This window comes from Oncorhynchus masou, chromosome 23, assembly GCF_036934945.1.
Source record: "Oncorhynchus masou masou isolate Uvic2021 chromosome 23, UVic_Omas_1.1, whole genome shotgun sequence".
Classification (NCBI taxonomy): domain Eukaryota; kingdom Metazoa; phylum Chordata; class Actinopteri; order Salmoniformes; family Salmonidae; genus Oncorhynchus; species Oncorhynchus masou.
In genome coordinates this window covers 7,339,786-7,361,926 of record NC_088234.1, presented here as the reverse complement: position 1 = coordinate 7,361,926, position 22,141 = coordinate 7,339,786, and the positions used below count along the sequence as shown (strand labels likewise).

Genomic DNA, 22,141 nt, shown 5'->3' with positions numbered 1-22,141 from the left:
CGAGAGAGCGCCAGAGTGTGTTGACGAGAGAGCGCCAGTGTGTGTTTATGTTTGTGTACCAGTGTTCACATCTGTGTGAGCGTGTGATGGAACAGCAGCTGTGGTCTGTGTTTCTGCTGTTCCCTGAGAGAGAGAGTGTGTGTGTGTGTGTGTTTGGATGAACACATTCAGACACATTTTCCACTACCCAGTGCCCCCCCTCTCTCCCTCCCCCCTCTGTCACTCCCCCATCGCCCTCCCCCTCTGCCCCCCCCTCCCCCTGTCCCCCCCCCCTCCCTCTGTCCCCCCCCCCTCCCTCCCTCTCTCTGTCCCTGCCCCCTCCCTCCCTCCCTCTCTCTGTCCCTCCCCCCGTCCCTCCCTCTCTCTACAAGAGTCCTCACTGACAAAGGCCTGACCTGCACATGATGGAACATATCTGACAGAACAGTGATAAAGAAATAGAAACTAAAGAGGGGAAGGAAAAAACACAGGTCACTTTGTCTAATCCCCTGTTGTGTGTTTTCACTGTGGTCGAGACTACACACACACACACACACACAGTACCATACATAGGAGCCACACCCTTTAAACCTAGTCCACTACTTTGGACCAGAGCCCTGGTCAAATGTAATGGACTGTAGAAGGTCATAAATAACGTGTCATTTTGGGACTCACTTCTAAAATATATCCTGGGCTTGGCTACTAAAACTCAGAATATATCCTGGGTTTGGCTACTAAAACTCAGAATATATCCTGGGTTTGGCTACTAAAACTCAGAATATATCCTGGGCTTGGCTACTAAAACTCAGAATATATTCTGGGCTTGGTTTACAGCATCATTATAGTATGCTATGTTCACTCATTAACATGAGAAATATGACCGATCGTTTGATTATCTAACAACAATACAAACCCCTTAAAAAAAAAAAATCGAAATAAATGTAAACTAAATAAAACATTTAAAAAAAACATTTTTAAATCACAGGATATGACATCATACAGCCTGCTTGGATCTGATTGGCTGCTTCAATCACCTATCTTACTCCTCTTTTTCTCCTCTATCTCTGAGGAAGCCAAGCTCCTGTTTCTTGGGGTGAGGTTGGAGTGAGAGAGGGAGGCGGGAGGAGAGAGGGAGGCGGGAGGAGAGAGGAGGCAGGGGGTGAGGAGGAGGGGTGACTCAGGGTTGAGGTTATTTCTTCTGCGGGGTGGTGAGTTTCTGCATGCCACGTATCTTATCCAGCAGACCAGACACAAAGTCCTACAGGGAGAGAAGAGGGACAAAACACACCATTAGAAACAACATCCTAGTGGGAGAGAGGAGGGACAAAACACACCATTAGAAACAACATCCCAGTGTGAGAGAGGAGGGACAAAACACACCGTTAGAAACAACATCCTACAGGGAGAGAAGAGGGACAAAACACACCGTTAGAAACAACATCCTAGTAGGAGAGAAGAGGGACAAAACACACCGTTAGAAACAACATCCCAGTGTGAGAGAGGAGGGACAAAACACACCGTTAGAAACAACATCCTACAGGGAGAGAAGAGGGACAAAACACACCGTTAGAAACAACATCCCAGTGTGAGAGAGGAGGGACAAAACACACCGTTAGAAACAACATCCTACAGGGAGAGAAGAGGGACAAAACACACCGTTAGAAACAACCACCTACAGGGAGAGAAAAGGGACAAAACACACCGTTAGAAACAACCACCTACAGGGAGAGAAAAGGGACAAAACACACCGTTAGAAACAACCACCTACAGGGAGAGAAAAGGGACAAAACACACCGTTAGAAACAACCACCTACAGGGAGAGAAAAGGGACAAAACACACCGTTAGAAACAACCACCTACAGGGAGAGAAGAGGGACAAAACACACCATTAGAAACAACCACCTACAGGGACAAAACACACCGTTAGAAACAACATCCCAGTGTGAGAGAAGAGGGACAAAACACACGGTTAGAAACAACCACCTACAGGGAGAGAAGAGGGACAAAACACACCATTAGAAACAACCACCTACAGGGAGAGAAAAGGGACAAAACACACCGTTAGAAACAACCACCTACAGGGAGAGAAAAGGGACAAAACACACCGTTAGAAACAACCACCTACAGGGAGAGAAAAGGGACAAAACACACCATTAGAAACAACATCCTAGTGGGAGAGAGGAGGGACAAAACACACCGTTAGAAACAACCACCTACAGGGAGAGAAAAGGGACAAAACACACCGTTAGAAACAACCACCTACAGGGACAAAACACACCATTAGAAACAACATCCCAGTGTGAGAGAAAAGGGACAAAACACACCGTTAGAAACAACCACCTACAGGGACAAAAACACACGGTTAGAAACAACCACCTACAGGGAGAGAAGAGGGACAAAACACACCGTTAGAAACAACATCCTAGTGGGAGAGAGGAGGGACAAAACACACCATTAGAAACAACCACCTACAGGGACAAAACACACCGTTAGAAACAACATCCCAGTGTGAGAGAAGAGGGACAAAACACACCATTAGAAACAACCACCTACAGGGACAAAACACACCATTAGAAACAACCACCTACAGGGAGAGAAGAGGGACAAAACACACCATTAGAAACAACCACCTACAGGGACAAAACACACCGTTAGAAACAACCACCTACTGGGAGAGAAGAGGGACAAAACACACCGTTAGAAACAACCACCTACAGGGAGGGAAAAGGGACAAAACACACCATTAGAAACAACCACCTACTGGGAGAGAAGAGGGACAAAACACACCGTTAGAAACAACCACCTACAGGGAGAGAAGAGGGACAAAACACACCATTAGAAACAACCACCTACAGGGAGAGAAAAGGGACAAAACACACCGTTAGAAACAACCACCTACAGGGAGAGAAAAGGGACTAAACACACCATTAGAAACAACCACCTACTGGGAGAGAAGAGGGACAAAACACACCGTTAGAAACAACCACCTACAGGGAGAGAAGAGGGACAAAACACACCATTAGAAACAACCACCTACAGGGACAAAACACACCGTTAGAAACAACATCCCAGTGTGAGAGAAGAGGGACAAAACACACCATTAGAAACAACATCCTAGTGGGAGAGAAGAGGGACAAAACACACGGTTAGAAACAACCACCTACAGGGAGAGAAGAGGGACAAAACACACCATTAGAAACAACCACCTACAGGGACAAAACACACCATTAGAAACAACCACCTACAGGGAGAGAAGAGGGACAAAACACACCGTTAGAAACAACCACCTACAGGGACAAAACACACCGTTAGAAACAACCACCTACAGGGACAAAACACACCGTTAGAAACAACCACCTACAGGGAGAGAAAAGGGACTAAACACACCATTAGAAACAACCACCTACTGGGAGAGAAGAGGGACAAAACACACCATTAGTACAAAGTCAAAACATACATAGCACGCAGTAAAATGAATAAAACATCTTATTAATAAATGTTACCTAAAGAATTCTGATTCGGCCACGACAAGAGACAAAATGGCTTCTCAAAATGGTGGACTCCAAAGACCGCCAGAGGACCGTCCGGAAACAACAGCAAGCCCCGTATGTACCTCACATAGACCTAAAACAAGGCTGTTCAATGTCGGTCCTGGAGGGCCGACACACTGATGCCTTTTCCATCCTCTCCCTCTATTAAGGGACGAATTCAGCCCTGATAAATTCACTGGATACGTAGGGTGTTAGTTGTCCCGCCCTGACCACGGAGAGCCCTTGGTTCTCTATGGTGTTGTAGGTCAGGGCGTGACTAGGGGGAGGGGGGGGGGGGGGTATTGTTCTAGTTTTCATATTTCTATGTCGGTGTGCTTGGTATGGTTCCCAAACAAATAAAAAACCACAATTCAACCACGAATACGATGTTTTTTAAATGATTCAGGGTTACAGGTCAACATGTGTTCCCATTGGTAGAACTGACCTCAGTGGGTTTGTAACAGTCTACCAGGAGATCTTTAACTCTGGCTCCTCGGTCATCATCACCAGGCATGTCCAGCAGCTCATCCACATCTATCTCCAACTCTGGTATAGCCTCCTCCTGTCATTCAAGGAAAAAGAGGAAGGGGAGGGATGAGGAACAACATCTACGATGCATTCAGAAAATATTCAGAACCCTGGAGTTTTGCCCCCACAATTTGATACACCTTTAAAAAAAAAATGGATTCAATTGTTTTTATTACTCATCAAATATACACACAATACTCCATAATGACATCACAATACCCCATAATGACATCACAATACCCCATAATGACATCACGATACCCCATAATGACATCACAATACCCCATAATGACATCACAATACCCCATAATGACATCACAATACTCCATAATGGCATCACAATACTCCATAATGGCATCACAATACTCCATAATGACATCACAATACCCAATCATGTAATCACAATACCCAATCATGACATCACAATACCCAATCATGACATCACAATACCTCATAATGACAAAGTAAAAACATGTTTTTAGAATGTTTCACATATTCATATATATAAAAAAAACTGGAAAGATCACATTTACATAAGTATTCAGACCCTTTACTCAGTACTTTGTTGAAGCACCTTTGACAGCGATTACAGCCTCAAGTCTTCTTGGGTATGATGCTACAAGCTTGGCACACCTGTATTTGGGGAGTTTCTCCCATTCTTCTCTGCAGATCCTCTCGAGCTCTGTCAGGTTGAAATAGGGAGCGTCGCTGCACAGCTATTTTCAGGTCTCTCCAGAGATGTTTGATCAGGTTCAAGTCCGGGCTCTGTTTGGGCCCCTCAAGGACATTCAGAGACTTGTCCCAAAGCCACTCCTGCGTTGTCTTGCCTGTGTGATTAGGGTCGTTGTCCTGTTGGAAGGTGAACCTTCGCCCCAGTCTGATGTCCTCAGCGCTCTGGAGCAGGTTTTCACCAAGGAGCCAGGCTGTATCACAACCGGCCGTGATTGGGAGCCCCATAGGGCGGCGCACCCGGCGTGCCCAGCGTTGTCCGGGTTCGGGTCACCCCGCCACGCAGTCTCCTCATGGAATGCAATGTAATCGGCATCCAAAAAGGCAGATTATCAATGGTTATGAAAACTTGAAATCCGCCCTAATTAAAATCAGCCATGCCGATTAAATCGGTCGACATCTAAACGCAACCCATATGTGTTCTAGAATACATAACTATTTCTCAACCCATATGTGTTCTAGAACACATGACTATTTCTCAACCCATATGTGTTCTAGAATACATGACTATTTCTCAACCCATATGTGTTCTAGAATACATAACTATTTCTCAACCCATATGTGTTCTAGAACACATGACTATTTCTCAACCCATATGTGTTCTAGAATACATGACTATTTCTCAACCCATATGTGTTCTAGAATACGTGACTATTTCTCAACCCATATGTGTTCTAGAATACGTGACTATTTCTCAACCCATATGTGTTCTAGAATACGTGACTATTTCTCAACCCATATGTGTTCTAAAATACGTGACTATTTCTCAACCCATATGTGTTCTAGAATACGTGACTATTTCTCAACCCATATGTTCTAGAATACGTGACTATTTCTCAACCCATATGTGTTCTAGAATACGTGACTATTTCTCAACCCATATGTGTTCTAGAATACGTGACTATTTCTCAACCCATATGTGTTCTAGAATACGTGACTATTTCTCAACCCATATGTGTTCTAGAATACGTGACTATTTTCTACGCTTAATTGGTCTCCTCTCTCTGACCTCTTTTCTATTTTTATCCCTCCATCTCAGATGTCTAATGACTGTTATGTCTCCCTCTGTTTGATTCTCTCTCCTCTGACATTCTCCCTCTTTTCCCCATCTCTCTGTCTCTTTTCTCCATCTCTCTCCCCCTCTCCCCCATCTCTCTCCCTCTCCTCCTCCCCATCTCTCTCCCTCTCCTCCTCCCCATCTCTCTCCCTCTCCTCCTCCCCATCTCTCTGTCTCTTTTCCCCATCTCTCTCCCCCTCTCTCTGTCTCTTTCCCCCATCTCTCTCCGTCCCCCCATCTCTCTCCCTCTCCTCCTCCCCATCTCTCCCTCTCCTCCTCCCCATCTCTCCCTCTCCTCCTCCCCATCTCTCCCTCTCCTCCTCCCCATCTCTCCCTCTCCTCCTCCCCATCTCTCCCTCTCCTCCTCCCCATCTCTCCCTCTCCTCCTCCCCATCTCTCTCCCTCTCCTCCTCCCCGTCTCTCTCCCCCTCTCTCTGTCTCTTTTCCCCATCTCTCTCCCCCTCCTCCTCCCCATCTCTCTCCCTCTCCTCCTCCCCATCTCTCTCCCCCTCCTCCTCCCCATCTCTCTCCCTCTCCTCCTCCCCATCTCTCTCCCTCTCCTCCTCCCCATCTCTCTCCCTCTCCTCCTCCCCATCTCTCTCCCTCCCCTCCTCCCCATCTCTCTCCCTCTCCTCCTCCCCATCTCTCTCCCTCTCCTCCTCCCCATCTCTCTCCCTCTCCTCCTCCCCATCTCTCTCCCTCTCCTCCTCCCCATCTCTCTCCCTCTCCTCCTCCCCATCTCTCTCCCTCTCCTCCCCCCATCTCTCTCCTTCTCCTCCCATCTCTCTCCCTCTCCTCCCATCTCTCCCCCATCTCTCTCCCTCTCCATCTCCCCTCTCCCCATCTCTCTCCCTCTCCTCTCCCCCATCTCTCTCACTCTCCTCTCCCCCATCTCTCTCCCTCTCCTCCTCCCCATCTCTCTCCCTCTCCTCTCCCCCATCTCTCTCCCTCTCCTCCTCCCCATCTCTCTCCCGCTCCTCCTCCCCATCTCTCTCCCTCTCCTCCTCCCCATCTCTCTCCCTCTCCTCCACCCCATCTCTCTCCCTCTCCTCCCCCCATCTCTCTCCCTCTCCTCCCATCTCTCCCCCATCTCTCTCCCTCTCCTCCCATCTCTCCCCCATCTCTCTCCCTCTCCATCTCCCCTCTCCCCCATCTCTCTCCCTCTCCTCTCCCCCATCTCTCTCACTCTCCTCTCCCCCCTCCCCCATCTCTCTCCCTCTCCTCTCCCCCATCTCTCTCACTCTCCTCTCCCCCATCTCTCTCCCTCTCCTCTCCCCCATCTCTCTCCCTCTCCTCCTCCCCATCTCTCTCCCTCTCCTCCTCCCCATCTCTCTCCCTCCCCATCTCTCTCCCTCTCCTCCTCCCCATCTCTCTCCCTCTCCTCCTCCCCATCTCTCTCCCTCTCCTCCCCCCATCTCTCTCCCTCTCCTCCCATCTCTCCCCCATCTCTCTCCCTCTCCATCTCCCCCCTCCCCCATCTCTCTCCCTCTCCTCTCCCCCATCTCTCTCCCTCTCCATCTCCCCATCTCTCTCCCTCCCCATCTCTCTCCCTCTACTCCTCCCCATCTCTCTCCCTATCCTCCCCCATCTCTCTCCCTCTCCTCCCATCTCTCCCCCATCTCTCTCCCTCTCCCCTCTCCCCCATCTCTCTCCCTCTCCTCTCCCCCCTCTCTCCCTCTCCATCTCCCCTCTCCCCATCTCTCTCCCTCTCCTCTCCCCCATCTCTCTCACTCTCCTCTCCCCATCTCTCTCCCTCTCCTCCTCCCCATCTCTCTCCCTCTCCTCCTCCTCCCCATCTCTCTCCCTCCCCATCTCTCTCCCTCTCCTCCTCCCCATCTCTCTCTCTCCCCCCCATCTCTCTCCCTCTCCCCCCCATCTCTCTCTCTCCCCCCATCTCTCTCTCTCCCCCCCCATCTCTCTCCCTCTCCTCCCCCATCTCTCTCTCCCCCCATCTCTCTCCCTCTCCTCCCCCATCTCTCTCCCTCTCCTCCCCCATCTCTCTCCCTCTCCTCCCCATCTCTCTCTCTCTCCCCCCCATCTCTCTCTCTCCCCCCCATCTCTCTCTCTCCCCCCATCTCTCTCTCCCCCCATCTCTCTCTCTCCCCCCATCTCTCTCCCTCTCCCCATCTCTCTCCCTCTCCCACATCTCTCTCCCCCCATCTCTCTCTCTCCCCCCCCCATCTCTCTCTCCCCCCATCTCTCTCTCCCCCCCCATCTCTCTCTCTCCCCCCATCTCTCTCCCTCTCCCCCATCTCTCTCCCCCCATCTCTCTCCCTCTCCCCCCCCATCTCTCTCCCTCTCCCCCCATCTCTCTCTCTATCTCTCCCCCCATCTCTCTCTCTCTTCCCCCATCTCTCCCTCTTCCCCCCATCTCTCTCTCTCTTCCCCCCCCATCTCTCCCTCTCCTCTCTGCCCCATCCCTCTCCCCCCATCTCCCCCCCCCCCATCTCTCTCCCTCCCCCCATTTCTCTCTCTCCCTCTCCCCCCATTTCTCTCTCTCCCCCCAATCTCTCTCCCTCTCCCCCCCCATTTCTCTCTCTCCCCCTAATCTCTCTCCCTCCCCCCCCATTTCTCTCTAAACCCCCCATCTCCCCCCCCATTTCTCTCTAACCCCCCCCATCTCCCCCCCATTTCTCTCTCCCTCTCCTCCCCTCAGGATATAAATACGATATGTCTTTTTCCTCCAACAACCAATCACAGGAGCAGATCCTTTCTTCCATGATGTTCTCTCTCTCAATTCAATAAGGGCTTTATTGGCTTGGGAAACATGTGTTTACATTGATAAAGCAAGTGAAATAAATTAACAAAAGTGAAATAAACAATACAAATTAACAGTAAACTCACAAATCACACTCAAAAGTTCCAAAATAATTGTTTTCGAGTGTTCTCTCTTTCTATCTATAATCTGTCATGTCTCTCACTCCTTTTCTCTCTCTCTCCCCCCTCATCCTCCCCCTCGCCTCTCTCTCCCCCCTCATCCTCCCCCTCGCTTCTCTCTCCCCTTATCCTCCCCCTCGCTTCTCTCTCCCCCTCATCCTCCCCTCGCTTCTCTCTCTCTCCCCTCTCATCCTCCCCCTCGCTTCTCTCTCTCCCCTCATCCTCCCCTTCGGTTCTCTCTCTCCACCCTGATCCTCCCCCTCGCTTCTCTCTCCCCCCCTCATCCTCCCCCTCGCTTCTCTCTCTCCCCCCTCATCCTCCCCCTCGCCTCTCTCTCCCCCTCATCCTCCCCCTCGCCTCTCTCTCCCCTCATCCTCCCCTCTCATCCTCCCCCTCGCTTCTCTCTCCCCCTCATCCTCCCCCTTGGTTCTCTCTCTCCCCCTGATCCTCCCCCTCGGTTCTTTCCCTCTCCCCCTCATCCTCCCCCTCGGTTCTTTCTCTCTCCCCCTCATCCTCCCCCTCGGTTCTCTCTCACCCCCCTCGGTTCTCTTTCTACCCCCTCATCCTCCCCCTCGGTTCTCTCTCTACCCCCTCATCCTCCCCCTCGGTTCTCTCTCTCTCCCCCTCGGTTCTCTCCCCCCTCGGTTCTCTCCCCCCTCATCCTCCCCCTTGGTTCTCTCCCTCTCACCCCCTCATCCTCCCCTCGGTTCTCTCCCTCTCACTCCCCTCGGTTCTCTCTCTCCCCCTCATCCTCCCCCTCGGTTCTCTCTCTCACCCCCTCGGTTCTCTCTCACCTCCCTCATCCTCCCCCTCGGTTCTCTCTCTACCCCCTCAGTTCTCTCTCTACCCCCTCATCCTCCCCCTCGGTTCTCTCTCTCCCCCTCATCCTCCCCCTCGGTTCTCTCTCTCTCTCCCCTCGGTTCTCTCTCCCCTCATCCTCCCCCTTGGTTCTCTCCCTCTCACCCCCCCCCATCCTCCCCCTCGGTTCTCTCCCTCTCACCCCCCTCGGTTCTCTCTCTCCCCCCCTCATCCTCCCCCTCGGTTAGGGCTGCCCAAGCCAGCTGTCACTGCACCTGCCTACAGGCCACACACAGCACACAGGCGCATTGACACACACACAGGCCAAGGCAAGCACATTGCTGACGCTCAAATACACAGAGATGTAGCCACACTTCTCTCTCTCTGTCCTTTATCCTAACACACACACACACACACACACACACACAAACACACACACAGAAATTCAAACTGAGTAAATGCATTTAGCTAGGGTAACGGAAGGAGGGGAACCGTGTGTGTGTGTGTTAGAGCTAAGTAGATATAAGGGATTTAATCAGAGCGGCAGAACCTGACAGAGAGGCGACACACACACACACACACACACACACACACACACACACACACACACACACACAGACAGACAGAAGCTGCGGTGAGAGTGAGGTAAGCCGACACAAAGAATGTTCCACACAACATGTGCTACCAGTCAGTCAGTAAGTCAGAAAAAGAGAGCTGGAGGGAGGGGGGTTACCAAGAGAGCTGTGGGGGAGGGGGAGGGTGGCACCAAGAGAGCTGGAGGGAGGGGGGGAGGGTGGCACCAAGAGAGAAAGAGGCACAGGACAGAGCGACAGAGGCCGCGAGAGCACAAGAGAGAGCACAAGAGAGGGAACGAGAGCGAGAGGGAACGAGAGAGCACAAGAGAGGGAACGAGAGAGCACAAGAGAGGGAACGAGAGAGCACAAGAGAGCACGAGAGAGAAAGGGAACGAGAGCGAGGGAATGAGAGAGAACGACAGAGAGGGAACGAGAGAGAGATTGAACGAGAGAGAGAGAGCACAAGAGAGGGAACGAGAGCGAGAGGGAACAAGAGAGCACAAGAGAGGGAACGAGAGCGAGAGGGAACGAGAGAGAATGAGAGAGAGGGAACGAGAGAGAGAGGGAACGAGAGAGAATGAGAGAGAGGGAACGAGAGCGAGAGGGAACAAGAGAGCACAAGAGAGGGAACGAGAGCGAGAGGGAACGAGAGCGAGAGGGAACGAGAGCGAGAGGGAACGAGAGCGAGAGGGAACGAGAGCGAGAGGGAACGAGAGCGAGAGGGAACGAGAGCGAGAGGGAACGATAGCGAGATTGAACGAGAGAGAATGAGAGAGAGGGAACGAGAGAGAGAGGGAACGAGAGAGAGAGGGAACGAGAGCGAGAGGGAATGAGAGAGAATGAGAGAGAGGGAACGAGAGCGAGAGGGAATGAGAGAGAATGAGAGAGAGAGGGAACGAGAGAGAGAGGGAACGAGAGAGCACAAGAGAGGGAATGAGAGAGAGAGAGAGAGAGGGAACAAGAGAGCACAAGAGGGAACGAGAGAGAGAGGGAACGAGAGCGAGAGGGAATGAGAGAGAACGAGAGCGAGAGGGAATGAGAGAGAACGAGAGAGAGGGAACGAGAGAGAATGAGAGAGAACGAGAGAGAGGGAACGAGAGCGAGAGGGAATGAGAGAGAACAAGAGAGAGGAACGAGAGAGAGAGGGAACGAGAGCGAGAGGGAATGAGAGAGAACGAGAGAGGGAACGAGAGAGAGAGAGCACGAGAGAGAGAGAGAGAGAGAGAGAGAGAAAGAGAGCACAAGAGAGGGAACGAGAGAGATGGAACGAGAGCGAGAGGGAACGAGAGCGAGAGGGAACGAGAGCGAGAGGGAACGAGAGCGAGAGGGAACGAGAGAGAGAGGGAACGAGAGCGAGAGGGAACGAGAGGGAACGAGAGAGAGGGAACGAGAGCGAGAGGGAACGAGAGAGCACGAGACAGAGAGAGCACGAGACAGAGAGAGCACGAGACAGAGAGAGCACGAGACAGAGAGAGCACGAGACAGATAGAGCACGAGACAGATAGAGCACGAGACAGAGAGAGCACGAGACAGATAGAGCACGAGACAGAGAGAGCACGAGACAGAGAGAGCACGAGACAGAGAGAGCACGAGACAGAGAGAGCACGAGTCAGAGAGAGCACGAGACAGAGAGAGCACGAGACAGAGAGAGCACGAGACAGAGAGAGCACGAGACAGAGAGAGCACGAGTCAGAGAGAGCACGAGTCAGAGAGAGCACGAGTCAGAGAGAGCACGAGACAGAGAGAGCACGAGACAGAGAGAGCACGAGTCAGAGAGAGCACGAGTCAGAGAGAGCACGAGTCAGAGAGAGCACGAGACAGAGAGAGCACGAGACAGAGAGAGCACGAGACAGAGAGAGCACGAGTCAGAGAGAGCACGAGACAGAGAGAGCACGAGACAGAGAGAGCACGAGACAGAGAGAGCACGAGACAGAGAGAGCACGAGTCAGAGAGAGCACGAGTCAGAGAGAGCACGAGTCAGAGAGAGCACGAGACAGAGAGAGCACGAGACAGAGAGAGCACGAGACAGAGAGAGCACGAGACAGAGACAGAGCACGAGACAGAGAGAGAGCACGAGACAGAGAGAGCACGAGACAGAGAGAGCACGAGACAGAGAGAGCACGAGACAGAGAGAGCACGAGACAGAGAGCACGAGACAGAGAGAGCAGACAGAGAGCACGAGACAGAGAGAGCACGAGACAGAGAGAGCACGAGACAGAGAGAGCACGAGACAGAGAGAGCACGAGTCAGAGAGAGCACGAGTCAGAGAGAGCACGAGACAGAGAGAGCACGAGACAGAGAGAGCACGAGACAGAGAGAGCACGAGAGAGAACAGACTAGTGCCAGACTCCCATTGGTTCCTCAGGAACACTGAGGCTGTAGCCGCTTTAAGTTACAGTTTTACTGTGAACACTGAGGCTGTAGCTGCTTTAAGTTACAGTTTTACTGTGAACACTGAGGCTGTAGCTGCTTTAAGTTACAGTTTTACTGTGAACACTGAGGCTGTAGCTGCTTTAAGTTACAGTTTTACTGTGAACACTGAGGCTGTAGCTACTTTAAGTTACAGTTTTACTGTGAACACTGAGGCTGTAGCTGCTACAGTTTTAACAGTGGTCAAGTAGGTTGCTGTGGCTATTTGATCATAATGTAGGCCTATCAGAGGGGTCTACCATCAACAACAATGGAGACAATGCATCCCATAATATTTTAACATGGAAATAGCTGTTCTATCATTCAACCTACAGTAACAGCCAATGTGTGGTATTCAACGTAGGACTACATTCCGTGAGACTTTTGAAAAATCCTGCAGGGCTTGACATTAACCTGTCCATCCACTTCTGCTTCAGACAAGGAGGTGACTGAACATGGTGTTTGATACAGCAAACCACTTTACAAAATAAACGGCATTATTATTCCCAATCCATTATTACAGAGAATCAGACCAATTATACTACCCTCTGCCTATTGGCTACTTAGCTTATTCAAAGGTGTCTCAAAATACAACACTGCCCCTTTACGACAAAAAAAACATCTTTACCTGGCTTTTCAAAGATGTCTAGAAATGTACACATTTTGTGCTCTTATAGGAGTCAACCCCTCCCCTATTGCTGACTACAAATGATCTATAACTGGGCTAATAACTCACTAACTAGCAAAGGATATGAACAAAATGTGCACACGTGACTACTGTCCATGCAGGTCTTCCTATGATCTCAAAACAAGCGCATCTACTCACGACCGCTCATGCTGTAAACCCAGTCCAGTTCATCTACTCACGACCGCTCATGCTGTAAACACAGTCCAGTTCAACACAAATGGCACAGATCCATATATGGCAAATTATCCATTTGCATATAGGCCTACTGCAGCTCTGATTGGTTATGCCGCACCGGTCTGTGTAGGGGTCGTGCCTGTCAATGCAATAGAATCCTACTCCAATGCGTTCTACCAACAGCGAAATGTCTTGCACAGTTCGTTTTGCTCTGATGCGATCACACTTGCCACAGTAAAAGGGAAATGTTGATAATGTTAGCAAGGAAAACTCTCGAAAGCTGAGTGAAGTTCAATCTCGTGATTCTCTCCATCGGGGAGACCCCAGATCATGATAGACCAGTGACACACACACACACACACACACACACACATAATCATGCTATGTGCACAACATAATGAAAGTGTATCGGGATCTCGTAACTGTGTTGAAATTGAGGAATTGTTGCTTTTTTTATGTCAAGTGATGGTGACAGTCTCTCTAGGTGTCGTGAAAGCTGCTACTAGCTGATACTAGTATTCTAATGGTTTCTGTGTTAACATACACACACGGGACCGAGATAGAGAAGTCAACCAGACAGGAAGTGTGTTAGCGTGTGTGTGTTAGCGTGTGTGTGTGTGTGTTAGCGTGTGTGTGTGTGTGTGTTAGTGTGTGTGTGTGTGTGTGTGTGTGTGTGTGTGTGTGTGTTAGTGTGTGTGTGTTAGCGTGTGTGTGTGTGTTAGCGTGTGTGTGTGTTAGCGTGTGTGTGTGTGTGTACTTTCAGTCAGCGTAATCGTTATCCCGAAACAAGTTCGGCTGACTTTGTGTCACGACTCCAGACACACACCTTTCAGACCACTAAGTTTATCCTGGACAGACCTGTAGGTTTTCGCTCTGCACCCGATTCTAATAATCAACTGGTTGATACACTGAATCAGGTTAGTTACAACTGGCGTTGAAAGGAACAGGGGTGGACAGCCCTGTCGTAGGGTATATCGCCTAACACCGACTTAATGCGATGTATGTTTCACTGGTTCATTCTCTGGCTGTTAATAAGAGGAAGTATACTTGTGTGTGTGTAAATATATATATATATATATATATATCTCAGTGCCTTGCGAAAGTATTCGGCCCCCTTGAACTTTGCGACCTTTTGCCACATTTCAGGCTTCAAACAAAGATATAAGGATATATTTTTTTGTGAAGAATCAACAAGTGGGACACAATCATGAAGTGGTGGAATGACATTTATTGGATATTTCAAACTTTTTTAACAAATCAAAAACAGAAAAATTGGGCGTGCAAAATTATTCAGCCCCTTTACTTTCAGTGCAGCAAACTCTCTCCAGAAGTTCAGTGAGGATCTCTGAATGATCCAATGTTGACCTAAATGACTAATGATGATAAATACAATCCACCTGTGTGTAATCAAGTCTCCGTATAAATGCACCTGCACTGTGATAGTCTCAGAGGTCCGTTAAAAGCGCAGAGAGCATCATGAAGAACAAGGAACACACCAGGCAGGTCCGAGATACTGTTGTGAAGAAGTTTAAAGCCGGATTTGGATGACTTGTGTGTTGACTGTTATCGGGGTTGCCCGAGTGCATCTTGTCTGTTTACACCCAATAGAGTCAATGTCCGCTGAAAGCTAATTAGCATAAACCGGAAAAACAAAAATCACCATCAGAATCAGTCTTTTTTTGGCGAGACAGTCGAAGGGGGAGTTACTGGGCTGGAATTTGATACCGCCTGGATTCGAACCAGGATCTGTAGTGACACCTCTTGATCTATATTGATACTTGTGCATCTTATAAACAAGTATCAACAAGTATTTGATGTTATACTGGATTTCTGTATTTAATCCAATGCTAAGTTACATTTGGCAGACCTAACTTGATTGACCCCTCTTTCTTACAAGGCCGACTCATATTTGCATTTTGTATTTATTTTGTTAACGCCTATAGAGATGCATTCAGGTAATGAACTCATTATTATGGGTCAATATTTTAACTTGATTACAATTGTTTGTAATCTTGAATTTGTTACAATTAAGTAGATCAATGAACTGATAAAACATTTATACATTCAGGGAAAAAAAAGTATAATTTTTTGAATATGATAGAAAGATGGACTGCCATTAAACATCCTATCAACCAATGCGAATACCGTTTATTAATGTTAATTTGTGTATTAATAACAATAACTCTGAAAATCAATCTGAAATGTAATATTTCTCCTGTTGTTCACGTCCATATTGTCGAGGACAACATGGTAAGGTTATTCCTTATTCCCTTAATGATATTTTTAATTTGCTCGCTCGCCTCACTTTTCTGGGGGGGATCCGTTAAACAGTGAATCAATTGTGTTTGGCCAGGCCTTTATTTAACTAGGAAAATCAGTTAAGAACAAATTCTTATTTACAATGACGGCCTTCCCCTGCCAAGCTGGGCCAATTGTGCTCCGCCCTATGGGACTCACAATCAAGGCCGGATGTTATACAGCCTGGATCCGAACCAGGGTCTGTAGTGACTCCTCTAGCACTGAGATGCAGTGCCTTAGAATGCTGTGATACAGCCTGGATCCGAACCAGGGTCTGTAGTGACTCCTCTAGCACTGAGATGCAGAGCCTTAGACCGCTGTGATACAGCCTGGATTCGAACCAGGGTCTGTAGTGCCTTAGACCGCTGTGATACAGCCTGGATTCGAACCAGGGTCTGTAGTGCCTTAGACTTCTGCGCCACTCAGGTAAAGGGGGAACTGTATGAACTGGCTTCTAAAAACAAAATAAAACATTGACAGATTTCTTGACAGGCAACATATTTTGTAACAGGGTTTGTGTTACACACACAGCCAGAGGAGATGAGAACAACATGAGGCTGGCATAGCTGACAACGTGTCAGTGTTAGCTGGTCGGACCAAAACGCACCGAGAGAACAATGTGTCCTACAATCCTCAGCCATACCTACTGTCACAACACACACACCTAATTGGATTTGTAAACAACAGGTGAAATGATAACTAACCGTGAAATGCTTACAGGTGCTTCTCCAATAATGCTGAGTACATTTACAGGAATCAATACACAGTGAATAACAAATAATGATGATGAGTAAATATAACCTGGCTGTATACAGGAAGTACCAGGTAATAACCTGGCTGTATACAGGAAGTACGAGGTAATAACATAGCTATATACAGGAAGTACCAGGTAATAACATGGCTATATACAGGAAGTACCAGGTAATAACATGGCTGTATACAGGAAGTACAAGGTAATAACATGGCTGTATACAGGAAGTACCAGTACTGAGTCGATGTGTAGGGGTACCAGGTACTTGAGGTATCTATGTACATACAGGTCCAGGGTCAAGTGACTAGACAACAGGATAAATGATAGACAGTAGCAGCAGATGATATGGTGAGTGTGTGTGTGTGTGTTGGGTGTTAGTGTAAGTATGTGTGAGTGTGCGGGTAGAGTCCAGTGTGTGTGTGTATCTGTGTGTGTTGGGGTGTTAGTGTAAGTATGTGTGAGTGTGCGGGTAGAGTCCAGTGTGTGTGTGTGTGTGTGTCTGTGTGTGTTGGGGTGTCAGTGTAAGTATGTGTGAGTGTGCGGGTAGAGTCCAGCGTGTGTGTGTGTTGGGGTGTGAGTGTGTGTGTAGAGTCCAGCGTGTGTGTGTGTTGGGGTGTGAGTGTGTGTGTAGAGTCCAGCGTGTGTGTGTGTTGGGGTGTGAGTGTGTGTGTAGAGTCCAGCGTGTGTGTGTGTGTGTGTGTGTGTGTGTGTGTAGAGTCCAGCGTGTGTGTGTGTGTGTGTGTGTGTGTGTGTGTGTTGGGGTGTGTGTGTTGGGGTGTGTGTGGAGAGTCCAGCGTGTGTGTGTGTGTGTTGGGGTGTGTGTGGAGAGTCAGTGCAAATAAGGGTCAACGCAGGTAGCAGTCTTGTTTGTCAGTTTGGGGTTGTAGGACCTGTTCAGGGTCCTGTTGGTTACAGACTTGGTGCCCTGGTACCGCTTGCCGTGCGGAAGCAGAGGAAATGGCTTGGGTCTGACACCGCCTGGTATAGAGGTCCTGGATGGCAGGGAGCTGCCCAGTGATGTACTGGGCCGTACACACTACCCTCTGTAGCGCCTTGAGGTCAAATGCCAAGCAGTGATGCAGCTGTAGAACTTTATGAGGATCCATGTCAAATATTTTTAAACCCTCACGTTGCCTCTTCCTGTTTACACACTACAAGCCCCTCCCCCTGCCACTCACATCGACACAAATGAGAGATCACTTCTTCCTCTCTGACAAGCGATTTCAACTCGCTATTTGCATTTGAGGTTTGGTCGTATGGAAAGCAAAACACATTGAGACGTTGTTTTACTGTAATAGAGAAGTTAACCTTTCAAAGAAAATACCCTTTTTATGTCTCATATTGTACACAAAACAGACACTACTAAAAACAGGAGTATAAATGAACGTTGATTCTGGAAAATGAGCTCAGCTTCTCAGTACCACGTACAGCTCGCAGAATTTTAGCCAAAGACTGTTATACTCGCTCTCTAGTCTTTTATAAATGTGCAATAAGTGTAAAAACACAATTATATAAAACTCAGATGAAGACAATCTGTGATTATTGCAACAACTAAAAAATAAAACAGGTTAAACTGTTTTGATAAAAATAATTTAGTTAGTGGGTCTTATTTGTATTTGTATGTATTATGGATCCCTGTTACTTGTTGCCAAGGCAGCACCTACTCTTTCTGGGTCCAGCAAAATTAAAGGCAGTTATACAATTTTTAAAAAATGACAGGGGTTAGCGAAATATTTGTTCCAAATACAATGCTTTTAGTTTTGTAAATATTTAGGACTAACTTATTCCTTGCCGCCAATTCTGAAACTAACTGCAATTCTTTGATAACTTCTTGGTGACAGGGGGCAGTATTTTCACGTCCGGATGAAATGCATGCCCAAATTCAACTGCCTGCTACTCATCGCCAGAAGATAAGATATGCATATTATTAGTAGATTTTTATAGAAAACACTCTGAAGTTTCTAAAACGGTTTGAATCATGTCTGTGAGTATGACAGAACTTATGTAGCAGACAAAACATTCAGATTGTTTTTTTTAGGTCACTCTTTTCAATGGGTTTTCATTGGGAAACCTTATTTCTAAGGGACCTTCTTGCAGTTCCTATCGCTTCCACTTGATGTCACCAGTCTTCAGAAATTGGTTGAGGTTTTTCCTTTGTGTAATGAAGAAGTACGGCCATCTTGAACGAGGGTAACTTGAAGTGTACTGTTAGATAGAGGCGCGTGACCAGAAAGCATGCTACAGTTTGTTTTCCTCCTGTATTGAACACAGATCATCCAGTCTTCAATTTTATCGATTATTTACGTTAAAAAATAGCTAAAGTTGTATTACAAAAGTAGTTTGAAATGTTTTAGCAAAGTTTACAGGTAACTTTTGAGATATTTTGTAGTCACATTACGTAAGTTGGAACTGGTGTTTTTCAAACTCGCCAAATAAATGGACATTTTGGATATATATCGACGGAATTAATTGAACAAAAGGACCATTTGTGATATTTATGGGACATATTGGAGTGCCAACAAAAGAAGCTCGTCAAAGGTAAGGCATGAATTATATTTTTATTTCTGTGTTTTGTGTCGCGCTTGCAGGGTTGAAATATGCTTTTCTCTCTTTGTTTACGGTGCTATCCTCAGATAATAGCATCGTTTGCTTTCGCCAAAAATCCTTTTTGAAATCTGACATGTTGGCTGGATTCACAACAAGTGTAGCTTTAATTTTCTATCTTGCATGTGTGATTTAATGAAAGTGATTTTTATAGTAATTTATTTGAATTTGGCGCTCTGCATTTTCCCTGGCTTTTGGCCAGGTGGGACGCTAGCGTTCCACATATCCCAGAGAGGTTAAGTGTTGCAGTCATTTCAGTTACTGTAGTAGCTGACATGCAGAGTCGTCCGCATGCATCGACACACTGGCTTTACTCAAAGTCAGTGGCGTATCGTTAGTAAAGATTGAAAAAGGTAAGGGGCCTAGACAGCTGCCCTGGGGAATTCCTGATTCTACCTGGATTATGTTGGAGAGGCTTCGATTAAAGAACACCCTCTGTGTTCTGTTAGACAGGTAACTCTATATCCACATTATAGCAGCGGGTGTAAAGCCATAACGTTTTTCCATCAGCAGACTACGATCGATAATGTCAAAAGCCGCACTGAAGTCTAACAAAACAGCCCCAATCATTTTATCAATTTCCCTCAGCCAATCATCAGACATTTGTGTAAGTGCTGTGCTTGTTGAATATAAGCATGATGAAAGTCTGTTGTCAATTTATTTACTGTAAAATAGCATCGTATCTGGTCAAACATCATTTTGGTAACAGGCTGATTAGATGGCTATTTGAGTCAGTAAAGGGGGCATTACTATAATTAGGTAGCGGATATACTTTTGCTTCCCTCGAGGCCAATATCGTAATTTTACAGTTGTCAAACCCCGGTGGCTTGTGATGTTTATGGGACATATTGGAGTGCCAACAGAAGAAGCTCGTCAAAGGTAAGGCATGAACTATATTTTTATTTCTCTATCGTCCGCTATTATCCTTAAAGTTGTCAAAACCCGCCGGCTTGTCATTGTCGATAGACAACAATCATTTTCTCACCTCTTCCATCCTCAAGACAATTCTTGTCTTTCATAAATTGGTCAGATATACTTGAATGTGTTGTGTCAGCGTTTGTTGCTGGCATGTCATGCCTAAATTAGGAAATATTGCCAATGAAAAATACATTAAATGTAGTTTGGCAATATCAGTCAGTTTTGTAATGAATGAGGCATCTGATTCAATGAATGACGGAGCTGAGTTTGCCCTTTTTCTCCTAAATGTCATTTAAGGTGCTCCAAAGCTTTTAACTATCATTCTTTATGTCATTTATCTTCGTTTCATAGTATAGTTTCTTCTTCTTTTTATTCAGATTAGTCACATGATTTCTCAATATACAATACGTTAGCCAATCGGTTATGCAGCCAGACTTTACAGTCATTTTATTAAAAATGGGTGCATGTGTAAAGGATGTGTAAACGGCTAGCTTAGTTAGCGGTGGTGCGCGGCTAGCTTAGTTAGCGGTGGTGCTCGGCTAGCTTAGTTAGCGGTGGTGCGCGGCTAGCTTAGTTAGCGGTGGTGCTCGGCTAGCTTAGTTAGCGGTGGTGCGCGGCTAGCTTAGTTAGCGGTGGTGCGCGGCTAGCTTAGTTAGAGGTGGTGCGCGACTTGCTTAGTTAGAGGTGGTGCGCGGCTTGCTTAGTTAGCGGTGGTGCGCGACTAGCTTAGTTAGCGGTGGTGCGCGGCTAGCTTAGTTAGCAGTGGTGCGCGGCTAGCTTAGTTAGCGGTGGTGCGCGGCTAGCTTAGTTAGCGGTGGTGCGCGGCTAGCTTAGTTAGCGGTGGTGCGCGGCTAGCTTAGTTAGCGGTGGTGCGCGGCTAGCTTAGTTAGCGGTGGTGCGCGCTAAATAGCGTTTCAATCGGTGACATCACTTGCTCTGAGACCTTGAAGTAGTGGTTCCCCATGCTTTGCAAGGGCCGCGGCTTTCGTGGAGCGATGGGTAACGATGCTTCGTGGGTGACTGTTGTTGATGTGTGCAGAGGGACCCTGGTTCGCGCCCGGGTAGGGGGCGTGGGGACGGCCTAAAGTTATACTGTTACACATGGTTATTAGAAACTGGGATAAGCAATTTCATAAATGTGTCAAGTGTGTCTGTCTGCTCCTGGTTACACACCACGGACCAACAAATACTCTTTATATCAACAACATAGGAATAACTACGAAACGTATTGTATGACCCCGAGTCGATGTGCAGACATACAAGGTACTTGAGGTATCTATGTACATTTACGGCATTTACCTTCGTTTCATAGTATAGTTTCTTCTTCTTTTTATTCAGATTAACCTCTTATACACTATATTAGGCCCGGCCTGACCTCTTACACACTATATCAGGCCCGGCCTGACCTCTTACTCACTATATTAGGCCCGGCCTGACCTCTTACTCACTATATTAGGCCCGGCCTGACCTCTTACTCACTATATTAGGCCCGGCCTGACCTCTTACTCACTATATTAGGCCCGGCCTGACCTCTTACACACTATATTAGGCCCGGCCTGACCTCTTACACACTATATTAGGCCCGGCCTGACCTCTTACACACTATATTAGGCCCGGCCTGACCTCTTACACACTATATTAGGCCCAAGAGCACAGGACAGGGAAAGGTGGGGGTGGGGGGCGTCAAGGGTGTATTAGTGAACTCCTGCTGCCTTCCATCACACACCCACTCACACCACTGCTTATAAGGAATCTGCAGAGACTAGAACAACCAAGGCAGCATAGAGTCAGTTTCCCCTAAGCTAGAGCTGGAGACATTGATGCATGTTCTTATTTGACAAACAGACACACGGCACTGAAGGGTTGAACCTTCCGGAATTCTTGCAGCATCCTGTTTAACCATGTGACCATCGAGAGAGTGGGGGGGGGGGGACATACAGACACCCACTGATGAACCATGGGAAATTACAGGAGGGTCGTGCGTGCGTAATTAAGATAAGTGACGACTACTTAATGTAATTAATCCTAGAAATCTCGGCGGTACCCGATCAATAAACAATCAATACCTGTAAAGTACTTACAAAGCTTTGGATTTGTGTGTGTGAACTGGCTCACCCTGAATTTACTATTGCCATGTTGGTGCTCAGGGGTTCTTTTACGTGGAAATGCCCTTACTGATCACTCTTTAGGATCACCTAAAGAGTGATCAGTAAGGGCATTTCCACG

The 22,141-nt window shown here is 47.8% G+C and overlaps 1 protein-coding gene across 1 annotated transcript in view; it reads right to left on the bottom strand.

Annotated features, from left to right (window-relative positions):
- Positions 1-461: 461 nt before the first annotated feature.
- Positions 462-22,141, bottom strand: part of LOC135510227 (protein phosphatase 1 regulatory subunit 14B-like) — a 35,562-nt gene continuing 13,882 nt past the window's right edge. The window contains exons 2-3 of the mRNA XM_064931021.1: positions 3,955-4,071; positions 462-1,237 (exon numbers count right to left, since the gene is read on the bottom strand). Of these exons, the coding sequence (XP_064787093.1) occupies positions 1,169-1,237; positions 3,955-4,071 (186 nt within the window). The 3' untranslated portion in view covers positions 462-1,168. The remainder of the gene's footprint in view (positions 1,238-3,954; positions 4,072-22,141) is intronic.